This window comes from Gopherus evgoodei, chromosome 1 (assembly GCF_007399415.2).
Source record: "Gopherus evgoodei ecotype Sinaloan lineage chromosome 1, rGopEvg1_v1.p, whole genome shotgun sequence".
Classification (NCBI taxonomy): Eukaryota; Metazoa; Chordata; order Testudines; family Testudinidae; genus Gopherus; species Gopherus evgoodei.
Genome location: NC_044322.1, coordinates 208978419 through 208996540, shown reverse-complemented (window position 1 = coordinate 208996540; position 18122 = coordinate 208978419). Strand labels below are relative to the sequence as shown.

The 18122-nt window shown below is 47.8% G+C and overlaps 1 protein-coding gene across 3 annotated transcripts in view; it reads left to right on the top strand.

Moving 5' to 3' along the window:
- IGSF11 (immunoglobulin superfamily member 11) overlaps positions 1 to 16521 on the top strand; it is a 155353-nt gene extending 138832 nt beyond the window's left edge. For all 3 annotated transcript variants that reach the window (XM_030533447.1, XM_030533455.1, XM_030533464.1), the window contains exons 2-7: positions 8272 to 8435; positions 10084 to 10291; positions 11280 to 11435; positions 12509 to 12631; positions 12846 to 12996; positions 14015 to 16521. In XM_030533447.1, coding sequence (XP_030389307.1) covers positions 8272 to 8435; positions 10084 to 10291; positions 11280 to 11435; positions 12509 to 12631; positions 12846 to 12996; positions 14015 to 14462 — 1250 coding nt within the window. In that variant the 3' untranslated portion in view covers positions 14463 to 16521. The remainder of the gene's footprint in view (positions 1 to 8271; positions 8436 to 10083; positions 10292 to 11279; positions 11436 to 12508; positions 12632 to 12845; positions 12997 to 14014) is intronic.
- Positions 16522 to 18122: the final 1601 nt, after the last annotated feature.

Genomic DNA, 18122 nt, shown 5'->3' with positions numbered 1-18122 from the left:
TCTCACTATATAATACAATGCAACTCTATTTGTGTCACCAGTTTGCATACAAAGAGCATCTTAACTGCAGAAGCACAAGGAGAACTGCTCCAGGTGGCATGTGCTGTGAAGGAGAAGGCTCTTGTGGCAGCCGTATTCAGATTGCATGGAGAGGCAGAAAGGAAGCCAGTACTACAGAGTGAGGAGGGGAGCAGAGAGAGAGGATGGAGTTTCACGAGGTTGGCTGGAGAGTGCTGAAAAACAAGGAACACGATGTCATGTCTGGAACCCATTTCTAGTCTGCATATTGCTGAAAATAAGACAAAAATATTCACCCCCTTTTGTCCCTATTCAGAAGCTTTTATTAGGATTTTTTTCAAGTCAGGGAAGATCACTGAGCAAGTACAATTGCTGTGGTGAGGAACTGGGATGGAAAGAAAGCCATTTAGCAAAATCTCACCTTTTTCTTTTTGCCTTAAACTCTGGTTCCCATCCCTTATGTCTGCTGCAGGGGAAAGGAGAGGCGCTCCACGTTATCGTGGTAAGGCAGCTGGTTCCAGACCTCTTCCCAGCAGTATGGAGAGAAACTTACTTCTACAGGGGGAGAAGGCAGGAATGGTAGCTTATCACTGTTCACCAGGCCAGCAGCTGAGTACAGGGCAGGGTAGGTCAGCAAGGAGTTTTCATCAGCAAGTTCCTCTGTTGTTTGTCTGTCTGTCTAGACCAGATGAGGGCTATAAAAGATAGCAGAGAAGGGTCAGATGGGATCAGCACAGATGTGCAGGTAATAAATTTCTCTGATCAGCCAGCAGAGCAATCAGCAAGGCATGCCACAGGCCAGGGCTCAAGACCCAAAACCCACTGATTGCTCTATGTGAATTAGTGTCTTCATTGTCCTACCTTCTTATTTAGTTGGATGGGGAATGCTCCCTGCAGGAGAAGGTGTTTATTCAATGGGGTGTATGGCTCCGCCTGCTGGGACAGATGAGTCTGTTTATTCAATTGGCTATGTGCCAAAGGGATGGATTTCTGACCATTTCTCTAGGTGTGAAGGTGCTTATAAGTAAACTCTTGGTTTTTACCTGTGTTGAACTGAAGGGGGGAAAACATTGAATGAAGATTTAGTCTGTTAAGATCTATATAAATTTTTAACACACATGTCATTGAGATCTTGCATTTCTGGGATCAGTATTAAGTTTTTCCCGCTCTGTTAGCCCTGCAGAGCCAGCACAGTCAATGGAGAGGGAGCTGGAGTCTATGCCTTCTTGTCCATCATTGACAGTATTGTTAGCTACAGCATTGCTGGAGCCAGAAAGAATGGAGCTGGGGCCTTGATAAGGGATAGCATCCCTGTTCAGGAAGTGGGGATGGGCAAAGATGTTTTCCTATACTGGGATCTTGATTCTCAGATCCCAGGGTGAGCTTGTCGTGTGTGACTCAATCATAGCTTTCTCCAAGAGCAAAGCAGGTGAAGCCAACCTGGCTTATTTCTGCTCTGGTTTGTAGACCCGGGTGATGAACTGTCATCAGCGAATTCTCAGCTGCGAGTGGGGATACTGGAGGGATTTGGGGAGGCTCTGTGGGTGGGAGTGGGGAAGGAGCTGGGTCAGCAGTGTGCCTGGTGCTTAGGTACACATGCCCAGATGCTACAGGAATTGGAGCCCTGCAAATGCAATGGGTAAGACTGACAGGTAGATGCCTTTCTTGGATGTACCCAGTTGGGTCAGCAGATTTCCTGAAAGGGTTCCCTATGGCACCTGTCTACACTGTGTGCCCCTGATAATGGATCAAATGTGGTGTAAGCAGGTGCAACACCCATGGACCTGTCTGGGCCAAAACTGACTTGTTCTTGCCATACACTCTCAGAACCATGTTCGTGTGTCCTGGGCCTTCTCTCATCTTACTAGCGATCCCAGGTCTCAGTGGCTGTCTCCCCTGGAAGTCTGCCTCTGGGCAGCCTTCCCATTTGTGTCTGCACCTGGGAGTGTGATGTGCCAGTCATTGGCGTGTTCCATCATCACCAAATGTGGGCCTGTCCCCGACTCCCCTGCCTTGCTGAGCAATGACGTCACAGGCTGTGGTCCTCATTCAGTCACCTCATTGGACTGAGATATGCTGGACTAGTCAGACATTGGACCCAGCGCCCACTCCATTGCACTTACTCACCACTCTGGACTCACAAAGGGGCCGTGGTCTCTCAGGAGCTGGTGCAGGATGCCATCCTGGGCAAGTACTGCTTTTAGTTAGGCCATCACTGAGCTGGCAGTCTACACACCACCGATGAGAACGGGCGAGATCAATATTCTATCCAATCAGTGCCCAGCCTCTTCTGTGGTAAGTCTGAGCTCTGGTATGGCTGCAAGCAGTTTTTTGGATGCTGTAGCTTCTGCGCACATGCCAACCAGCCTTCTGCTAGCCTCTCACTATTCCTGAGTGTGCTAGCCACCCTTGCTCTCTGGCCTTAGTTATCCTCAGAGAGCAGAAACACTTCATTTCTCTGGTACTCAGGAACAGCTATCTTTCCCCCTACCAACTGGATTGCTGCATGGCAATGCAGTTGCTCCTTCGTAGGCCAGAAGGGATTAGTGGCAAGGACAACATCCCTCTTGTGTCTTGGCTGTCCTTTCTGTATCAATGTCATTAGTACTTGGAACTGCGATTCTCCTCTAGTGGCTTCTTAAGTGGATGCTGTGCTAGCAGGTCCTGCAGCCAAAGTCCTCGTTGCTTATATCACTCTTGGAGAGGGACCTACTGTTGCTCTGGCACCATATCCGCCTGCTACATCAGCTCACCTGGGGGGAATAGCATGGTGAGACCATGCCTCTGGAGCAGTAGAAGCATTCTCTTTTAATCTCTCTTTTTCAGCACTGAAGAGCTTTTTGTCCAGGTCATTTCACCCATCGTGGGGTCAAACAGTGACTTGTTTTTACTTTTAATCTCAATAAAAGACAGTTCTGTCATTTCTCCCTTTGGCTAGGATCCCAGAATTTATCCCACTTAAGCACCACATTTCTACGTGGTTACAGAATTTTCTGAACATACTTTGTATGTGTTCTCCTGACCCTCATTCCTAGTGAAACCAAAAGTGTTCTATGCCTTGAAGGTGTCTTCCGCACCTTTTCTGTGGCTTTTCCACTGCTCCAGACGCTGCCAGGTAGAGCTTGAAACATTGCTCCCACCATCTCAGCTTTAGATAGAGGTGGTGGCTTGGTGTTGGATTGATTCAGTTTCTCTGTTACTTCCTTCCTTTCCTGTCCCCTCTCTGATCTCTCCTCCTTTCCCTACTGATGGTGGCATAAGAGCACTTCTCTGACACTATTTCACATCCCTGGTTTGGTATTGAACATGGAGGCAATGCCAGAGTAACAAAGTCCTAGAAGTACAAGGTCCCAGAACTATGAATACTTAATAATGAGGGGCATAGGCAGAGCTGTGAGGGGAGCCCAGGACTGAAATAGCAGGGGGGTTGCAGGGCAGGAGTGAGGAGCATTGGAAGAGCTGTGTGGGGAGCCCAGGACTGGAATAGCAGGGGGGCTGCAGGGCAGGAGTGAACACTGGCTGAGCTTTGTGGGATAACCAATGCCAGGGATAACAAGGAGCCCCATCCCTCCTACAGAGCAGCTGTCTGTTCATTGTCTGCTTTGATAACTCAGGGTGTGTCTACACTGCAAAAAACAAGCTTATTCTTAACTCGGGTTAGCTAACCCACATTAGTTAACTTGGGTTATCTCTATAATTGATGGTAAAAGGTGATTATGGGCTGCATTACAAACACATAGAAACGTAGCTCAACTTCTCTCCTCCCCTCCCTAGAAAACATTATAGATATTCATTGAACTGCTGTATTTTTGTACTCTGCAAAAGGGTCCAATAAACGGACCTTGATTGCAGCTTACTCAGAGATCACTTTGCCTGCACCACACCCTGTTCCAGCCAGTTGCAGGTCCTGGTGGGAATATCTGCCAGGGCTCTTAAAGTCACGCTCTATTACATCCTCTAAGATGTGTGCAGGTGTCATGTGTCCGGCCTTATTTGCACCTGATTGTTTCTGAGCCCAGCACTGGCTAGAGATCCATATGTGGGAGCTAACAGAGTAGTAGCATCTGCCTCTTCCTTACTCCAGGACAAGCAGGGAGCCTGAGGCCAGCTGTGGGGCTAGGTCCCACGGGTGTGAGTATGAACCATGTGGCATGAATGTTGTACAGTGGCCCCATAACTGATAAAGAAGGTAGCTGAGAATAGCACGTGGAAAGCTGAGGGAATCCCATCAAAGATAAAATCAAAACGATCCAATGCCAACAATTATTTTGTTAACTGGGTCCTAGAAATACAAGTGCCTTAAGAATACTCGAGTGGTAATTTCTAAAGCTCCCCTTGTAGCCAAAACATCAATCTGCCAGCTGGTTCCCCTAGAATTTGGTGACACAGAAATGGAACATTTATTCTATGTAACTGCTGCACCCTGGTGCTTCAGGACCAAAAGGTAAAGCAAAGTGCAGTCTCTTGTGCACAGGCTGTGGGCTAGATTCACCTTGCGCTTACACCGGTTCTTATCAGTCTAACTCCACTGACACCAGTGTAAGTCAGGAGACCCTTGTGAATATCCAGAGTACACCTATGGGCATTGAAGTCCAAAGCTCGGAGAGGCCACTGTACCTGGAATAGATTCCAGGTGATTGTTGCTTACAGGGGAGAGGTGATTGCCTCTGACAGGCAGTTTAATCTTGTTGAATGCTTGGGGACGCTAATTTACAAAAGAGGGAACCATTAACACAGCTTCACTGAGTTCTCTGTTGCTTTATGTTCTGGTGTATAATTCGATATATTAGCTTGTGATTTTTGAAGGAGTCTAAGGGATTTAGCTGCCCAAATGGGACACCTAATTCCCTTAGGTTGCTTTGAAAATCCAAACCTTAATATTTATATTAAGTGCAAAATCTACATCTCCCTGGTTAGGTAATGGGCCAAGTTCATGTCAATGTGGGAATGAGACATTCCTGTTTTTATAACATTTATATGTGTAACCCTTCACATTATAGTAATGGGAGTGCATCTGCATGCATGTCCGTGTTTGTGTGTCTGCATATGTGTGTGTCAGCATATGTATCTGGCTGTGTTGGGGCATGTGTATTATGATGTCTGCATGTGTCTTTGTGTTGGTGTGTCTGTGCGTGTCTACCGATGGAGTGTGTGGATATTTATAGTAATAATCTCTGTGTGGATATTTATAATAATACTTTTTATTTGTCTGAGATATAAATAAAAGGGACTTATGCTAAAATGAGGTGCATGTAAAGAGCATTTGATCTTTGCTGTTTCCGCTCTGCATTAGATCGTCTCCCTGGCAGACGAGTCACTTTGTAGTAATGACCCTCTCATGCTGTGTGTACTGGTCTCTGTTTACATTGGTGCAGGATAACTCTGCACACACACAGTCTCCCACTTCACTGTCACCTTTGTTAAGTTTGCTTGTCAGAAGCTATTGTGTATGTTTTCCCCAGCTGTAGCCCTGCAGGTGCCACTTCGCTTAGCAACATGAATTTTTGTCTTATATCTGCCTCCTGCATCATGGGCACTCAGGGCCAAAGAGCAGCTGACAGCATTGGAACACTTCGGGCTATGGCAGCTCCTGAAATATGGGGCAAGGTGGCAAAGTGAGAGTGGAGCAGCTCAGCGAGGAGGGAAGGTATCGGGCCATGCACTGAATTCATATACTGCACATCCAGGTTCAGAGATGTACCCCAGGCAAATGAAATGTGTTTGGGTCTCCGCTATCCCCTTGTGCCCTCTTCTAAAACCACGCCACACCGTTTAGCAGCACTGATTGACAGTGTCCTGTAATAGCTGGGGGTGTTGCACTTCAGCACTGCAGTTGTTTGGAAGAGTGGTCGGGGACTGGAATACCAGAGGGGTGGGGGCTGCAGGGCAGGAGTGAGGGGCATTGGCAGAGCTGTGTGTGGGGAGCCCAGGGCTGGAATAGTAGGAGAGGCTGCAGCTCAAGAGTGATCCCTGGTTATCCCTGGCATTGGAAGAGCTGCATGGGATAACCAATGCCAGGGATGACAAGGAGCCCCATTCCTCCTACACAGCAGGTACCTGTTGCATGGCTGCTTTGGTAACTCACCGTGTGCCTACACTGCCAAAACAGGCATATTTGTAACTTGGGTTAGCTAACCCACGTTAGTTAACTTGGGTTCAAAGAGTAGTGAAGTCACAGCAACTTGGTTTTTAACTCAGATTAGCAGCTTGAGTTAAAGGCTTTAGGGCAGCTTGGGGTTGAACTCGTGCTGCCAGTCTGAGTTAAAAGCCAAGTTGCCGTGTCTTTGCTGCTATTTTAACCTGGGTTAGTACACCTTTTTGCAGTGTAGATGTTGGAGTGTGGTGGTTGCTTTGCTTCCCCTTTGTGTGGTCGTTATTCCAAGTCAGGCTCGCATTCAGAGCTGGATGAATAATCCCCATTTTCTTTCTTTTTGTTAATTGTTCACAAACCGATTGGGAAATTCTTCCATTGGAATTTTGGCTAATAGTGTTGCGTGGCCGTTCTGAGCAAATCAGGAGTCCAAAAGGATCCTAAGTTTGTGTTTTGTCTTAGTGGTTTGAAGGCAGAGAACCTGTACTGAGGGGAGGTCATGCCTACTAGCTCTTCAAACTATTTCTGCTTACTGCCAGTATCCCCTGATAGTAGCGTGCTGGCTTGAACTTAAGCCAACTGTTTCTTCCCACAGCTCCAAGTTCTCTCTGATAGTAGGACAAGAGCTGGCCAAAGTGTTTCAGCAGGAAATTCTGAAATTCTAAATAAAAATCATTCTGAAACAGGCAGACAAATAACATTTTGAATTTTTTCTGTAGAAGGGGAATTCGAAAATGTCACTCTGACCTTTTCAAAACATTTCTGAGACTCCCAGAGCTGCCTGGAGCCCCAGGAGCTGGACAGTTTGGGGAACCAGGGAGCGGGAGATGCCAAGGATCCTATGACTTACAAGCTCCTTGTGCCCCATTAGCCCGCCAGCCAGGCTGCCAAGGAGGCTGAGTGGGCAAGATGGCAGGAAACCAGGCAGGTGTCAAAATCTGTGTGTTTTCCATTGATACTTTGTAGAAATCAACACTTTCCCCCAGAATATTTTTATTTCAACCCACATGGGCACCTCTGAACAGAAAAATGTTCTGTTGGAAAATTTCTGACCACCTTTCATTAGGACAGAAGGTGACAGGACTGTCCATAGTCAGGAGATGTACATCCTGATAAGATCTGATAGCTGATAATGCCTTACTGTGCCCCCTAGAGGCCTCACATATATGTTAAACGTGAGAGGGACTGAGTGACATTTAAAGTGATGCGAGCTGGTGGTTTCAACCCAATATTTAGATTTTTGTGGGAGGGGAAAAAAACCTCATTAAAAAATGTAATGTTAATAGAAATCTTTGCAGAGTTTTCTTGTTAATTTTCATATGGACAGAGTTTGTCTTTATGGATTTAAATCTCTCTCTGCATGGTTTGCAACCCAAACATTGCAGCCCTGAGCCAGTGCATGAGAGCTGGAAACTGAAAACGACTGGGACTCAAAGTGAGGCTGGTCAGGCTACTTGTATTATCCAGCCTGGATAAAATGCAAAAAAAAAAAAAAAAAAGTAAGCAGCATGAATGCTGGAAAGTCATTTTGCTTCGATCTGTTCTTTCAGCGTCAGGAGCCATTATAATCACATAGATGAAATTGGGATTTAAAAACAGATCTTATTTGAACCCTTTTAAATGTAAAACAATCACAAAAACTTTCCTGTTCATACTGGATTTTGTTGGAGAAAAAATGGAGGGCTAATTGCATGTCTCCTTTAACATGAGTTGTTTCTCTCTCATCTCACTACCCCTTGTTAAAACCCCTGTACCTGGTTTCCCTTCTTGGGCAGTTTCAGAGCTGCTCGCTTTCTCATTGTTGGGTGAGTTTTCAAATGCTGCTCATTATCTCTAGGACAGCTTATCTTCTCTTGCAGATTTTTTCCTGTCTTCAGAATGGGTTATTTTTAAAGGGACTGAGGCCAGAATGTCCTCAGTTAAGATGGCCGTCACTTCACCTTTGCCTTCTGCAATGGCTCTGGGGAGAATGTCTCCATTTTGCAAAGTGCTGGGGGATGACGTTGCCCTTTTTGGCCTGTGGTGGTTGGAAAGGGACTGCTGCCCCTGAATCAGTGCTCGTGCCATTCCGCACTCATGTACAGTGCTGCATGAAAAGGGTGGCATTGCAAGAACACAGGGAAGAGGGTGGAAGTTTGAACTTTGTATCCCTTTCTTTACAGGTCTGGTGAGCCCCCTAGAGGTGTCAGTGAGCTCAGGGAGTATCCAGGTTGCTCGGGGACAGACGGCAATCCTGCCCTGTACCTTTACCACTAGCGCTGCCCTCACTAATCTTAATGTCATCTGGATGGTCATCCCACTCTCCAATGCCAACCAGCCGGAACAGGTACCAGTCTTCATTGGAACATGGAGCTATTTGTGTCTTTTTCTTACCTTGTTCCATCAACACCACTTGGGCAGGGGTGCGTGTGTTGGCTGTGGGTTTTCTGATCACCCTTCTGGATTCTAGTGCAGAAAAACTGCAGTAGCTGGACTTCTGCATTAGTGTCACCAGCTCATGACTCAGGATAGTGCATCCCAGAAGACAAAGCATTCCTGTTGCCTTGGCCCTGGAAGGGCCCAGCAGTGGAGTCGTAGGGTGATGGAGGTTAGGGCTGAGGTTCTTTGGCAGAATTCATAGTGCCTCAGTTGTCATCCCCTCTAGCTCTGTTGCCTTTTGTAACCAATATTGACTCTGTCCTTTTACATCTTTCTGTGTCTCCAATTGTCACCCTGTGTCCCAGCATGTCTTCCCATGTTGTTGTATGTGTCCTATGTTCCTTACTCTTGCCTTGTGCTTCTTATTCTTTCCCCACTACCTTACTTGGCACCTAACCTGTATCCTGTCTCCTCGGTTGTTCTGGTTTGACTTACACACTGGACAGGTGTCCAGTGTAGCGTGAACTGCTCTGGATTTCAGGTACTCTGTGGGTAGGATGAGGCACTAGGAGGATGGCCCATCTTGGGGCACTCTCTGGTCTGAGAGCTCAGAGGTGGATCTGGAGGATCTGTAAGCAGTTGAGGCTGAAGCTAAAAGGATGATTGATCCCTTTGTACTGGGGTTCTGCAGTATTTCCATTCTGCAGAACACTTCTTAAGAGACAGATGTTCTCATGGATCCACCTGTCCTCCTAATACCCCACTGCTTGTGAGGGTTTCATTTTGAAGGACATCAGGAGGGCCTCAGTATCTCTGTGGTGGTCCAGCGACCATAGTCTGAGAACCACTGGGCCTTACGCTCAGACTGCTAGAAAACATTAGGAAACCTTGTTCTGAAATTCACTTGTTCCAGGCCAGCTTGCCTCCCTGAGGTTCAGTTGTGAATTCTGGAATCCACCAGTGAAGCGCGTTTGGTTTTCAGCAGCTCATGTTGTTGTTCCAGGTGTGTAAGCAGTCAGTGACTAGTGACTGTACCCCTTTGTTATTTCCTGGGGCCTGGCTGCCTGGTGGTGAGGATCATTGCAATGAACTAAACAGGCAGTTTCAAATCATATTAGGGCACCTCCACCAAGGGGAGACCTAAAGTGACTCTGGCTGCTCACCCACCAGTGTCTGTTTCCAACAAAACACTCAGGGCTGCAGCTCAGGGAGCCGTGGAGATTCAGTCTCTCGGAGTCCATCCTGCCTGGTGGATACTGACCATTGCATGAATGAGGAGGAGGAGGAGGAGGCAGACATCTCAGATCCAGTCAGAGAAATAAACTTGGGAACCTGACACGTTGCCTCTGAGAAGAGAGCCTGTTGCAGTGTGTTACTGACACACACCCTCTGAGGCCATCGCTGAGTTCCCATGTTATCACAGAGCAATCCTCCCTTAGAGACAGGGAGCTACTGTCAATTGGCATTCTCCACATGGCAGCAACTGTCAATTGGCATTCAGTTTCACTAAGGTCCATTAGGAGCTGTCCCTTTCTGATTTGCCCCTCATCGTAATACACATTTTGCTTCTTCACAGCAGTCAGTAGAGAGATGTCCAATCCTTCTTTCTTTTCTAGGTTATTCTCTACCAAGGGGGGCAGATCTTTGGTGGTGCACCCCAGTTCTATGGGCGAGTGGGGTTTGCAGGAACAATGCCAACCACCAGTGCCTCCATCTTCATCAACAACACCCAGCTTTCGGACACTGGCACGTACCAATGTTTGGTCAACAACCTTCCAGACCGAGGTGGCAGAAACATTGGAGTGATTGGACTCACTGTCTTGGGTGTGTGTATTGGGAGTGGGGAGACAAGGGAGTTGTGTGTGTGGTGGGATATGTATTGGGGAACAAGACAGTCTGGGGGGGACCTGGAAACATTGGGGATAGGTTGTGAGGTGGGGCTGATGGCTGTACTGGGGGGTATGGGAAAGTATCTTGTGCATGTGTACATATTGAGGGACAAAGGGCTCTTGGGGCTAGGATGTGAGGTGCTTCGGGGAATGTACTGAGGGGATGAGGGTGTCTTGTGAGTAGGTATATTAAAGAGGCCACAACAGTTTCTTACATAACAAGAGAATGGAACAGACCTGTGGTCCTCGACTCTAGTTTCCTTCCCCTAAAAGTGGTCTGTACTGAGTGCTTCATTGTAGGTTGTAGATCCCCCAATAATGCCCTTGGACAATGTGCCATTACAGTTTCATGGGGGCAAATGTTTTCCTGTCCTCAGCCCATAATCAGCATATGCTGTGGAGCAGGACGATTTAATGAAGGAAGGATTTATCATGTGATCCCAGCTAGGGAACTGCAGATGCTCTTCTTCTCAGGGATGGATCAAATGCAAAGTGGCCAGGACAAAGTTACACTTTCATTTTCGTGCCAGAGTCTTAGTGGGGCTTCTGTGTCTGTGGCTTCCTTGTCAATCTCCCCACTTCCCCATTCTGCCCTTTTATTGCCTTGCAGCTGCACGCTTTTGCTCACATCCATGATCCTGTTTTCTCGGACCTGGGGAGCACACTCACAGGCAGCGGGTGCAGGGCCACCTGGGGGGTGGAGCAAGTGGGCCAATTTGCCCCAGGCCCCACAGGGGCCCCCACGAGAATATAGTATTCTATAGTATTGCAACTTTTTTGTATGGAAGGGGCCCTGAAATTGCTTTGCCCCAGGCCCCCTGAATCCTCTGCGTGGCCCTGAGTGGGTGAGCAGCAAGAACCCAGGCCCTTTGTTGGATATGCCTCCTGATGTGCTGTTGCTTTCCCCTCTGTTCTCATTGTAGTTCCTCCTTCCGCTCCGCTCTGCAGAATTCTGGGGTCCCTGGATGTCGGCAGCGATATTACCCTGACCTGCAACTCAGAAGAAGGCATCCCTCGGCCGACATACCTCTGGGAGAAGTTGGACAATGCTCCCAGGCTACCCCCTACTGCCACACAAGGTGCTTGCTCTATTGTTTACCTTCCTCTTCCCCAGGTGGCTAATTTGGCTTGGTTTTGTTTGTGCTGCCAGTGATGACACAATTTATGGAGCTCACCCTGAGTCATCGCACAGTCACTTATTCGTAAAAAAGGTACCATGTGGGGAATAAAAGGGTGACTTGACAGCTGTAGTGTCTTGGGTGCCCTCTAGTGGCCATTCTCTCTATAGTGGTTCTTCATATAGGAAATGCTTCGGGCTGCAACTGCTCAACAAAAAAAAGTTGTGGCCAAAATGTTCCCAGGTTACTGTTGATTTGGGAGGCCACACTGATTTAAATGCATTTCAAAGCAAACTCAAACAGCCAAGGACTGGAAATTGTGGAAAGGTAGCCTTAGGATCACCCAAAGAATTTTGCAACCTCTTGAATCGGAGACTTACCTCTATTCCCCAGTGTGGTGCCGAGGGGTGCTGTGCTTCTGGATCAGCTGTCCTCCAGATGTGAAATAAAGCTAAGGCCCTGATCACTTTTGGTTCTGAAAAGAATCCCATGGTACCGCTTGTGAGACTTAGAAGTTTGTCTTGGTGTACTGGCCAAATGGCAACTCGTCTATTTCTAATCTTCTACCTTAACTTACTCCAGAGTTTGTTGATATGGGATCCTTTGATTTTTTTGTATAAAACAGGCATGAGGAGCATTGGCATTGGCTGTGTGGGGAACCCAGGACTGGACTAGCAGAGAGGGCTGCAGGGCAGGATTGAATTTTATGGGAAGAGCTGGGTGGGGAAGGTTGCACATCCCTTGCTTGTATTTGCCTGTCCTCTCTCTCATGCACAATATCAGCCCCAAGCTTTCACGCAGAAAAATTCATTTACAAAAAAAAAAGAAACATCTACTGTAAGCTCCTTAAGACCTAATCGTGTGTGTGTGTGTGTGTGTGTGTGTGTGTGTGTGAGAGAGAGAGAGAGATGCTTCCTTCTGAAGGTTATTTCCTAATTTATTTCTCTCGTAAGAGTCTCACACCAGAATTGCCTGTTTGCTGGATTTGCCTAAAGGTTATGTATAAATCCTTCTTTGTCTTCCTACTTGTCTAGACCAAGTCCAGGGGACGGTCACCCTCCGGAATATCAGCACTGTGTCCTCAGGTCTTTACCAGTGCGTGGCTTCTAATGCCATTGGAACCAGCACCTGCCTTCTGGACCTGCAAGTCATTGCACGTAAGTACAGTCCAATGGCAGGTTTGACCATGCAGTTTAGCTCTGCTCTGGCATGTATACCCTGAACCATCACAGATAGGACCCTAGTGCCCACGACTATGGGGATGGAGAGCCATCTGGGCCACCACATTCTTCCCTAGCTCCAACCAGTGGAGCTCCAGGTCGCACCCTAACCCTGATTTCGTCCTTCCCTTTTTGTTCCATGTTCCGACAGCTCACCCCCGAAGTGTTGGCTTGATTGCTGGAGCTGTTGCCACGGGTGCAGTTGTGCTCATTGTTTGCATTGTCTTGGTGGCTGTGGCACTGGTTTACTGGAAGAACAAACACAAGGAGGAAGAAGAGGAGGAGATTCCCAATGAGATAAGGTTGGGCTCAGGGCAGACAGATGGCAATGAACCTTGGGTCACAGCTGGCTCTGAGTGATCTTTGCTCCCCTCTGCTGATCCCACTGATGTTCTCTGGGGCTGCCAAGAGCACCTGCATCCAGAAAATGGAGGGCAAATGCTAGAGATACTAATTTCTGGATGGGCAGAGGAGGTCTGAGTTCTTGTAGGTGAGGGCAATGGGGGTGAGAGATCTTTGCATACCCTGTCTTTACACAAGGGGGATGGAGGCTGACAGCAGTGGCTATGTGGGGGGAGAGATTTCAAAACTGAAGGATAAATGTGGTGTAAGATGAGTGAGGCATCCCATGCCATGGTACCAAACAGCAATGGGAGAGGGCTCTGGGGATAGAGGAGAGACTTTGTCCAAGCTTACAGCCCTGTCCCTGGTGAATGTCCTCACCCCGCAAACACACAACTGCTTCCCATGGGATCTTTGCCTCAGTGCTAGCAGATGGGACAATTAATAAGAACTAAGATGAGTGATGACGGATGATGTGTGATCAGGACAGGATGGTGCCCTTGGTTACTGCATCTGTCACCTGGTACCTTTGATCACCACTGCCATTAAGCTGGGTGAGTAACGGATTTTTTGGTTAGTTAGAAATTGTGAAAAAAACCCACCTTGTTTCAGGCCCCCTGGCCACAAAACTGTTTGAAATTTTTAGTGAATTAAAAAAAATTCATTTTGGGTCAAACAAAATGTTTCATTTTGATTTTGAGCATTTTTACAAGTTTTTAAAATAAATTTAAAAGGCATTTTGAAACAAGAATTCCTTTAGAACTGGGATAATGGACGTTTATTTCCTTTGCAAAACAGTTCAGTGAAATCAACATGAATTCATAAAAGGTTTTGGTGTTGCTGAATCAGTATTTGTTGCCAAAATATATTTTTTGTGTGGAAAAACTGTGCCCAGCTCTGTCACCTGTGCCTCTGTGGAGGGAGGTCAGGGGCATGAGGGAGTCTGGGGGATTCTGATCACCTGCCCTCTCTCTTTAGGGAGGACGACCTGCCACCCAAATGCTCTTCGGTCACAAAAGCGTTCCATGGTGATGCATCCTCCTCAGAGAATGACACCCTCACCTCCTCCAACACCTACAACAGCCGCTACTGGAACGACCCCAAAGCCAATCATGCCACAGACTCCTTCACCCGCTTCAGCAATAACAATGATGTGCGCCAGCCCTTCTCCCGCTCCGGGAGCACCAATGCCCGCCCTGTCTATGCCAACGGAGGCCACCCGTCCCCAGCTCCACCCAAGACGCTGGTGGTGATGGCCAGCACGGCACCATCCCCAAAGGAGGTGGCCAGGAGCAATGGCTCAGTCAGCCGCAAGCCAAGGCCTCAGCACACACGCTCTTATGCTGTGAGCCAGGCGACGTTGGAGCGGATAGGGGCTGTGCCTGTCATGGTGCCGGCCCAAAGCCGGGCAGGCTCCCTGGTGTAGGAAGCGAGAGCGGGTGTAAGGAAAGCAAGAAGGTATCGTGCCAGATGGGGCGAAGATCTGGCCAAGAGACCCTCCTCTTCCTCCCTGAAATGGGATGAAGGGGGAGATGTGCTTCTCCCTGGTGCCCGCCCCCCTTCACTAGACTTTAACCTACCAATGTGATGGTCCTTTCTTTGCCACGCCACCCTCGGGCTCTCAGGGGGATCCTCCACACTAGCTGGATCTCACAGATGTGCCAAGGCGATGGGAGGGGTCCCAAGGGTGCCCTTGCAGGGGATGCTTGTTTGTTTCTAATCTCCACCTGATGGTTTGGGGTTTTTGATTTCCGAGGAGTGGGCGAGTTAGGTGGGGTTCATGAGGAGAGCCAGAAGGGGCAGGGGAAGGAAGGGCCTTCTGTGGAAGGACATCAGCTCTACTGCGCATGTGCCCACCACCAGCCCAAGAATGGGCGATGGAATCAGAGAGGTGAGCGAGGAGACGCTGGCCATGCCAGGCTGATTTCAAAGGGCCGAGGCAGAAACAGACTCACCAGCCAGAGCAGAGCGGAAGGGGTGGAGGATGGGCTTGGACGTTCTATTTATTTATTTCTGTTTCCTTCTCTCTTCACACTGGACGGTTTCCTGCACTAGTTCTGGATGCTTCTGGAGCTCCATTTGCCTCCTTGGAAACTGCTGCCACTGGGGCCTCCTTCCCCAAGAAGCTACTTGGAAGGATGATGTGTGTGGCTGCTGCAACAGAAGTTTTCTTAGAAGCTAAAGGAATCGAGTGGGGTGGGAAGCAGCAGCCAGCTCCTGCCAGGCTGGCCAAAAGCCTCCGGTGGCTGAAGAGCTGCCCTGTTTCTAGGTGTGTGGCTTAAATTCCCAATGAGCTGGGCTTAGCTTTAGCCTTTGCATGGTAGGTTCTCCCTACTGGGCTCTTCGGGGCTGGCCTGCATGGTCCTAGCACGGTGCTTGTTGAACTGGGGAGGCCCTGGCACTGAGGCACCTCCCTTGCTGGATGCTGAGGTTGTTGGGGTTTGGTTTTAAATACTGCTCTTTAAAAAGAGTGAAAGCAGGGGGCTCATGGAGGAGGCAGGCCTACAGGGTGGGTGTCCTAGCTGTCTGCTCTGTTCCCTCCATGCCATGTGGCCGGGTCTCTGAGGCACCTCACACAGGCAGATGTGCATGGTGCTCTGTTGCCTCCAGGCCACAGCTTACATATAACCAAGTTTTTCTCTTGTGACTAAATAGCCTTAATCAAAGCAGAGGGTCTAAACCATTTGAGGGTCTTGCTGTTACAAGGGGGCTGGAGCCCAAGGGGCTAGATCCCACTGCCTCAAGGAGGGTGGAATCACATCCTGACATCCACAGGCACCTCCTTTGTAATGCTGACACTGACATACTTAAAGGGAACACCCCCACCCTCACCATCACCACCACTAAAGCACCAGAGACTCCCCCATAGCCCTAGGAAAGGGAGGCTGCTGTCCCTATCCTTGACCCTACATGGGATGAGGGAGCTGCATAAATCTACCACTATCATCCTCTTTCTCCACCCCTACACCCACTTTCCCTTCCACATGGCACAGATGCTGCAGGGGTCATCTCTTTCATGATCACACAGACATTGCTGGGAGGCTCCTGGTCTCCATGTGAGCACAGCCATTGGGCTGAGGGCTGCCTGGGCTGCATGGGTTTGAAGCTTGGCTGAGATTTTGTGCCTTCTTTGCTTAAAGAAAAACAAAAACCAACCACCCCTTTTGCCCCCGGCCCCCAATTCTGCCCACAGATATTGCAAACCTCCCAGGCAGACAGCTGCCTGGCTTACACACCTTTCACGGGGAGCAAACTCTTTCCTAGTGTGCTGTCTGTCTCTCCCTTGACTGCTTGGAGGGGAAGAGCAGCTTTGAAAATCCTAATGTGAAAATAATCCCAACAGATTCTCTCTGCTTTTGCAACAACTCCTCTGTGAAGTTTAAAGGGATGCTGCCCCTTGGCAGCCTTGCTTCAAGGTTGGGGAAATTCTGCTGATTCTACCCTTCATGAGACTGTTCACTCCTCTTTCTTTATTCTTTCTAATTGTCTAAAATTCAATAAAATTTTATTCATATAAAAAGGGAACATTTTTTGCTGGTTTCTTTTGTTCAGCCTCGTTCTTTATATTTCTATCTGCTATTGTTGAAACTCTCCCCTGAAGGTGACCTGCCATGACCACATGACAGTTTTTGCCCCTTATTAGCGCAATCATTAGTAACAAACACTTTAGTTAGGTTGCAAAATGGCTTCAGTTATAGCCTCCTGGGTTTGCTTGCTCATAGCTCTCTGACACATTCTCCCTGGAGATGTAATTTACCAAGCCTATGCACTCCCTCTCTCGGCCCAAAGGTGAGTTTTATTTTCTTGCTGGTCAGAGGGAAATTGCTTCTGCTGAGTTGTGGTAATGGGAAAAAGGGATTTAAAAATTGTCACACCTTCTCTCACACACACTGCAGCACAGCTGCTCTTCATAACCTGAAACATGGCATGTTCCTAGTCCTCACTGAGGCTAAGGGCCCAAACCAGAAACTTACACTGACTTCAAAGGGCTTTAGATCAGGCTTCAAGTTTGATGTTTGGGGGAAAACCTGTTTGGAAATTAACTAAACTTCTGACCACGTGAACCAGGCCTGGAAAATACTCACTGCCATAGTGTATGAGGTTTTCTGCTTTCAATACATGGTGATTGTAGCCAACTGGTACCTGTTAACTTTCTCAGTTCCAGGTGTAGCTATCTCAGCATGGTTGCTCTGCTATGTTCTGTTTGGTTTTTCCTATTTTTTCCTTAAAAACCCAGTTCATAAAACTGACTTCAGCATGAATAAGCATAAGGGTCCAAAAGCACTATTAACTCAGCCATGCTGATTCTGTGTCTGTTTGGGACTTCAGTTTAATGTCCAGCTTAAAATATGTGTGTCTGTGTTGTTAAGTAGGGCCCCCACATCATGTAGGATGTATGCATTACACTTGCTCTTGGAACCTTAACATTTGCATTTACTAACTTAATTGTGCAACCTGGTGTTACATTAATCCAGGAGTTTTTCCATTTTATTCCTATTATAGCCTTTTAAGTATTATGTACTATTAGCCATTCCCCACCATCAGCTCACCCTGGGTCAAATTCTGTAGATAAACCAAGCCCCCAGCATAGGTCCTTGTAATGTCTGGAGTCGAGTAGCCATAGTATAAGGATATGCTGCTTAAGTAGAGAGGGCAAAGGACTATAGAAAGGCACACACAGAGCCCTCTCAGTTGCTCTCCTTAATCTCAGCTTTCATCTTAAATGAAATATCTTGTTATGTATCGGGGGTAGCCGTGTTAGTCTGGATCTGTAAAAGCAGCAAAGAATCCTGTGGCACCTTATAGACTAACAGACGTTTTGGAGCATGAGCTTTCGTGGGTGAATACCCACTTCCTCAGATGCATGACATGCATCTGAGGAAGTGGGTATTCACCCACGAAAGCTCATGCTCCAAAACGTCTGTTAGTCTATAAGGTGCCACAGGATTCTTTGCTGCTTTGCTGCTTTGCTGCTTTTATCTTGTTATGGTTGCAAAGAAAATCTTGAAAACATGACTTGAGTATAACCTATGCAGCACTACCTGCCTGAGTTTGCAGAAAGCCTAAAACAGTAGCTCAGAGGTGG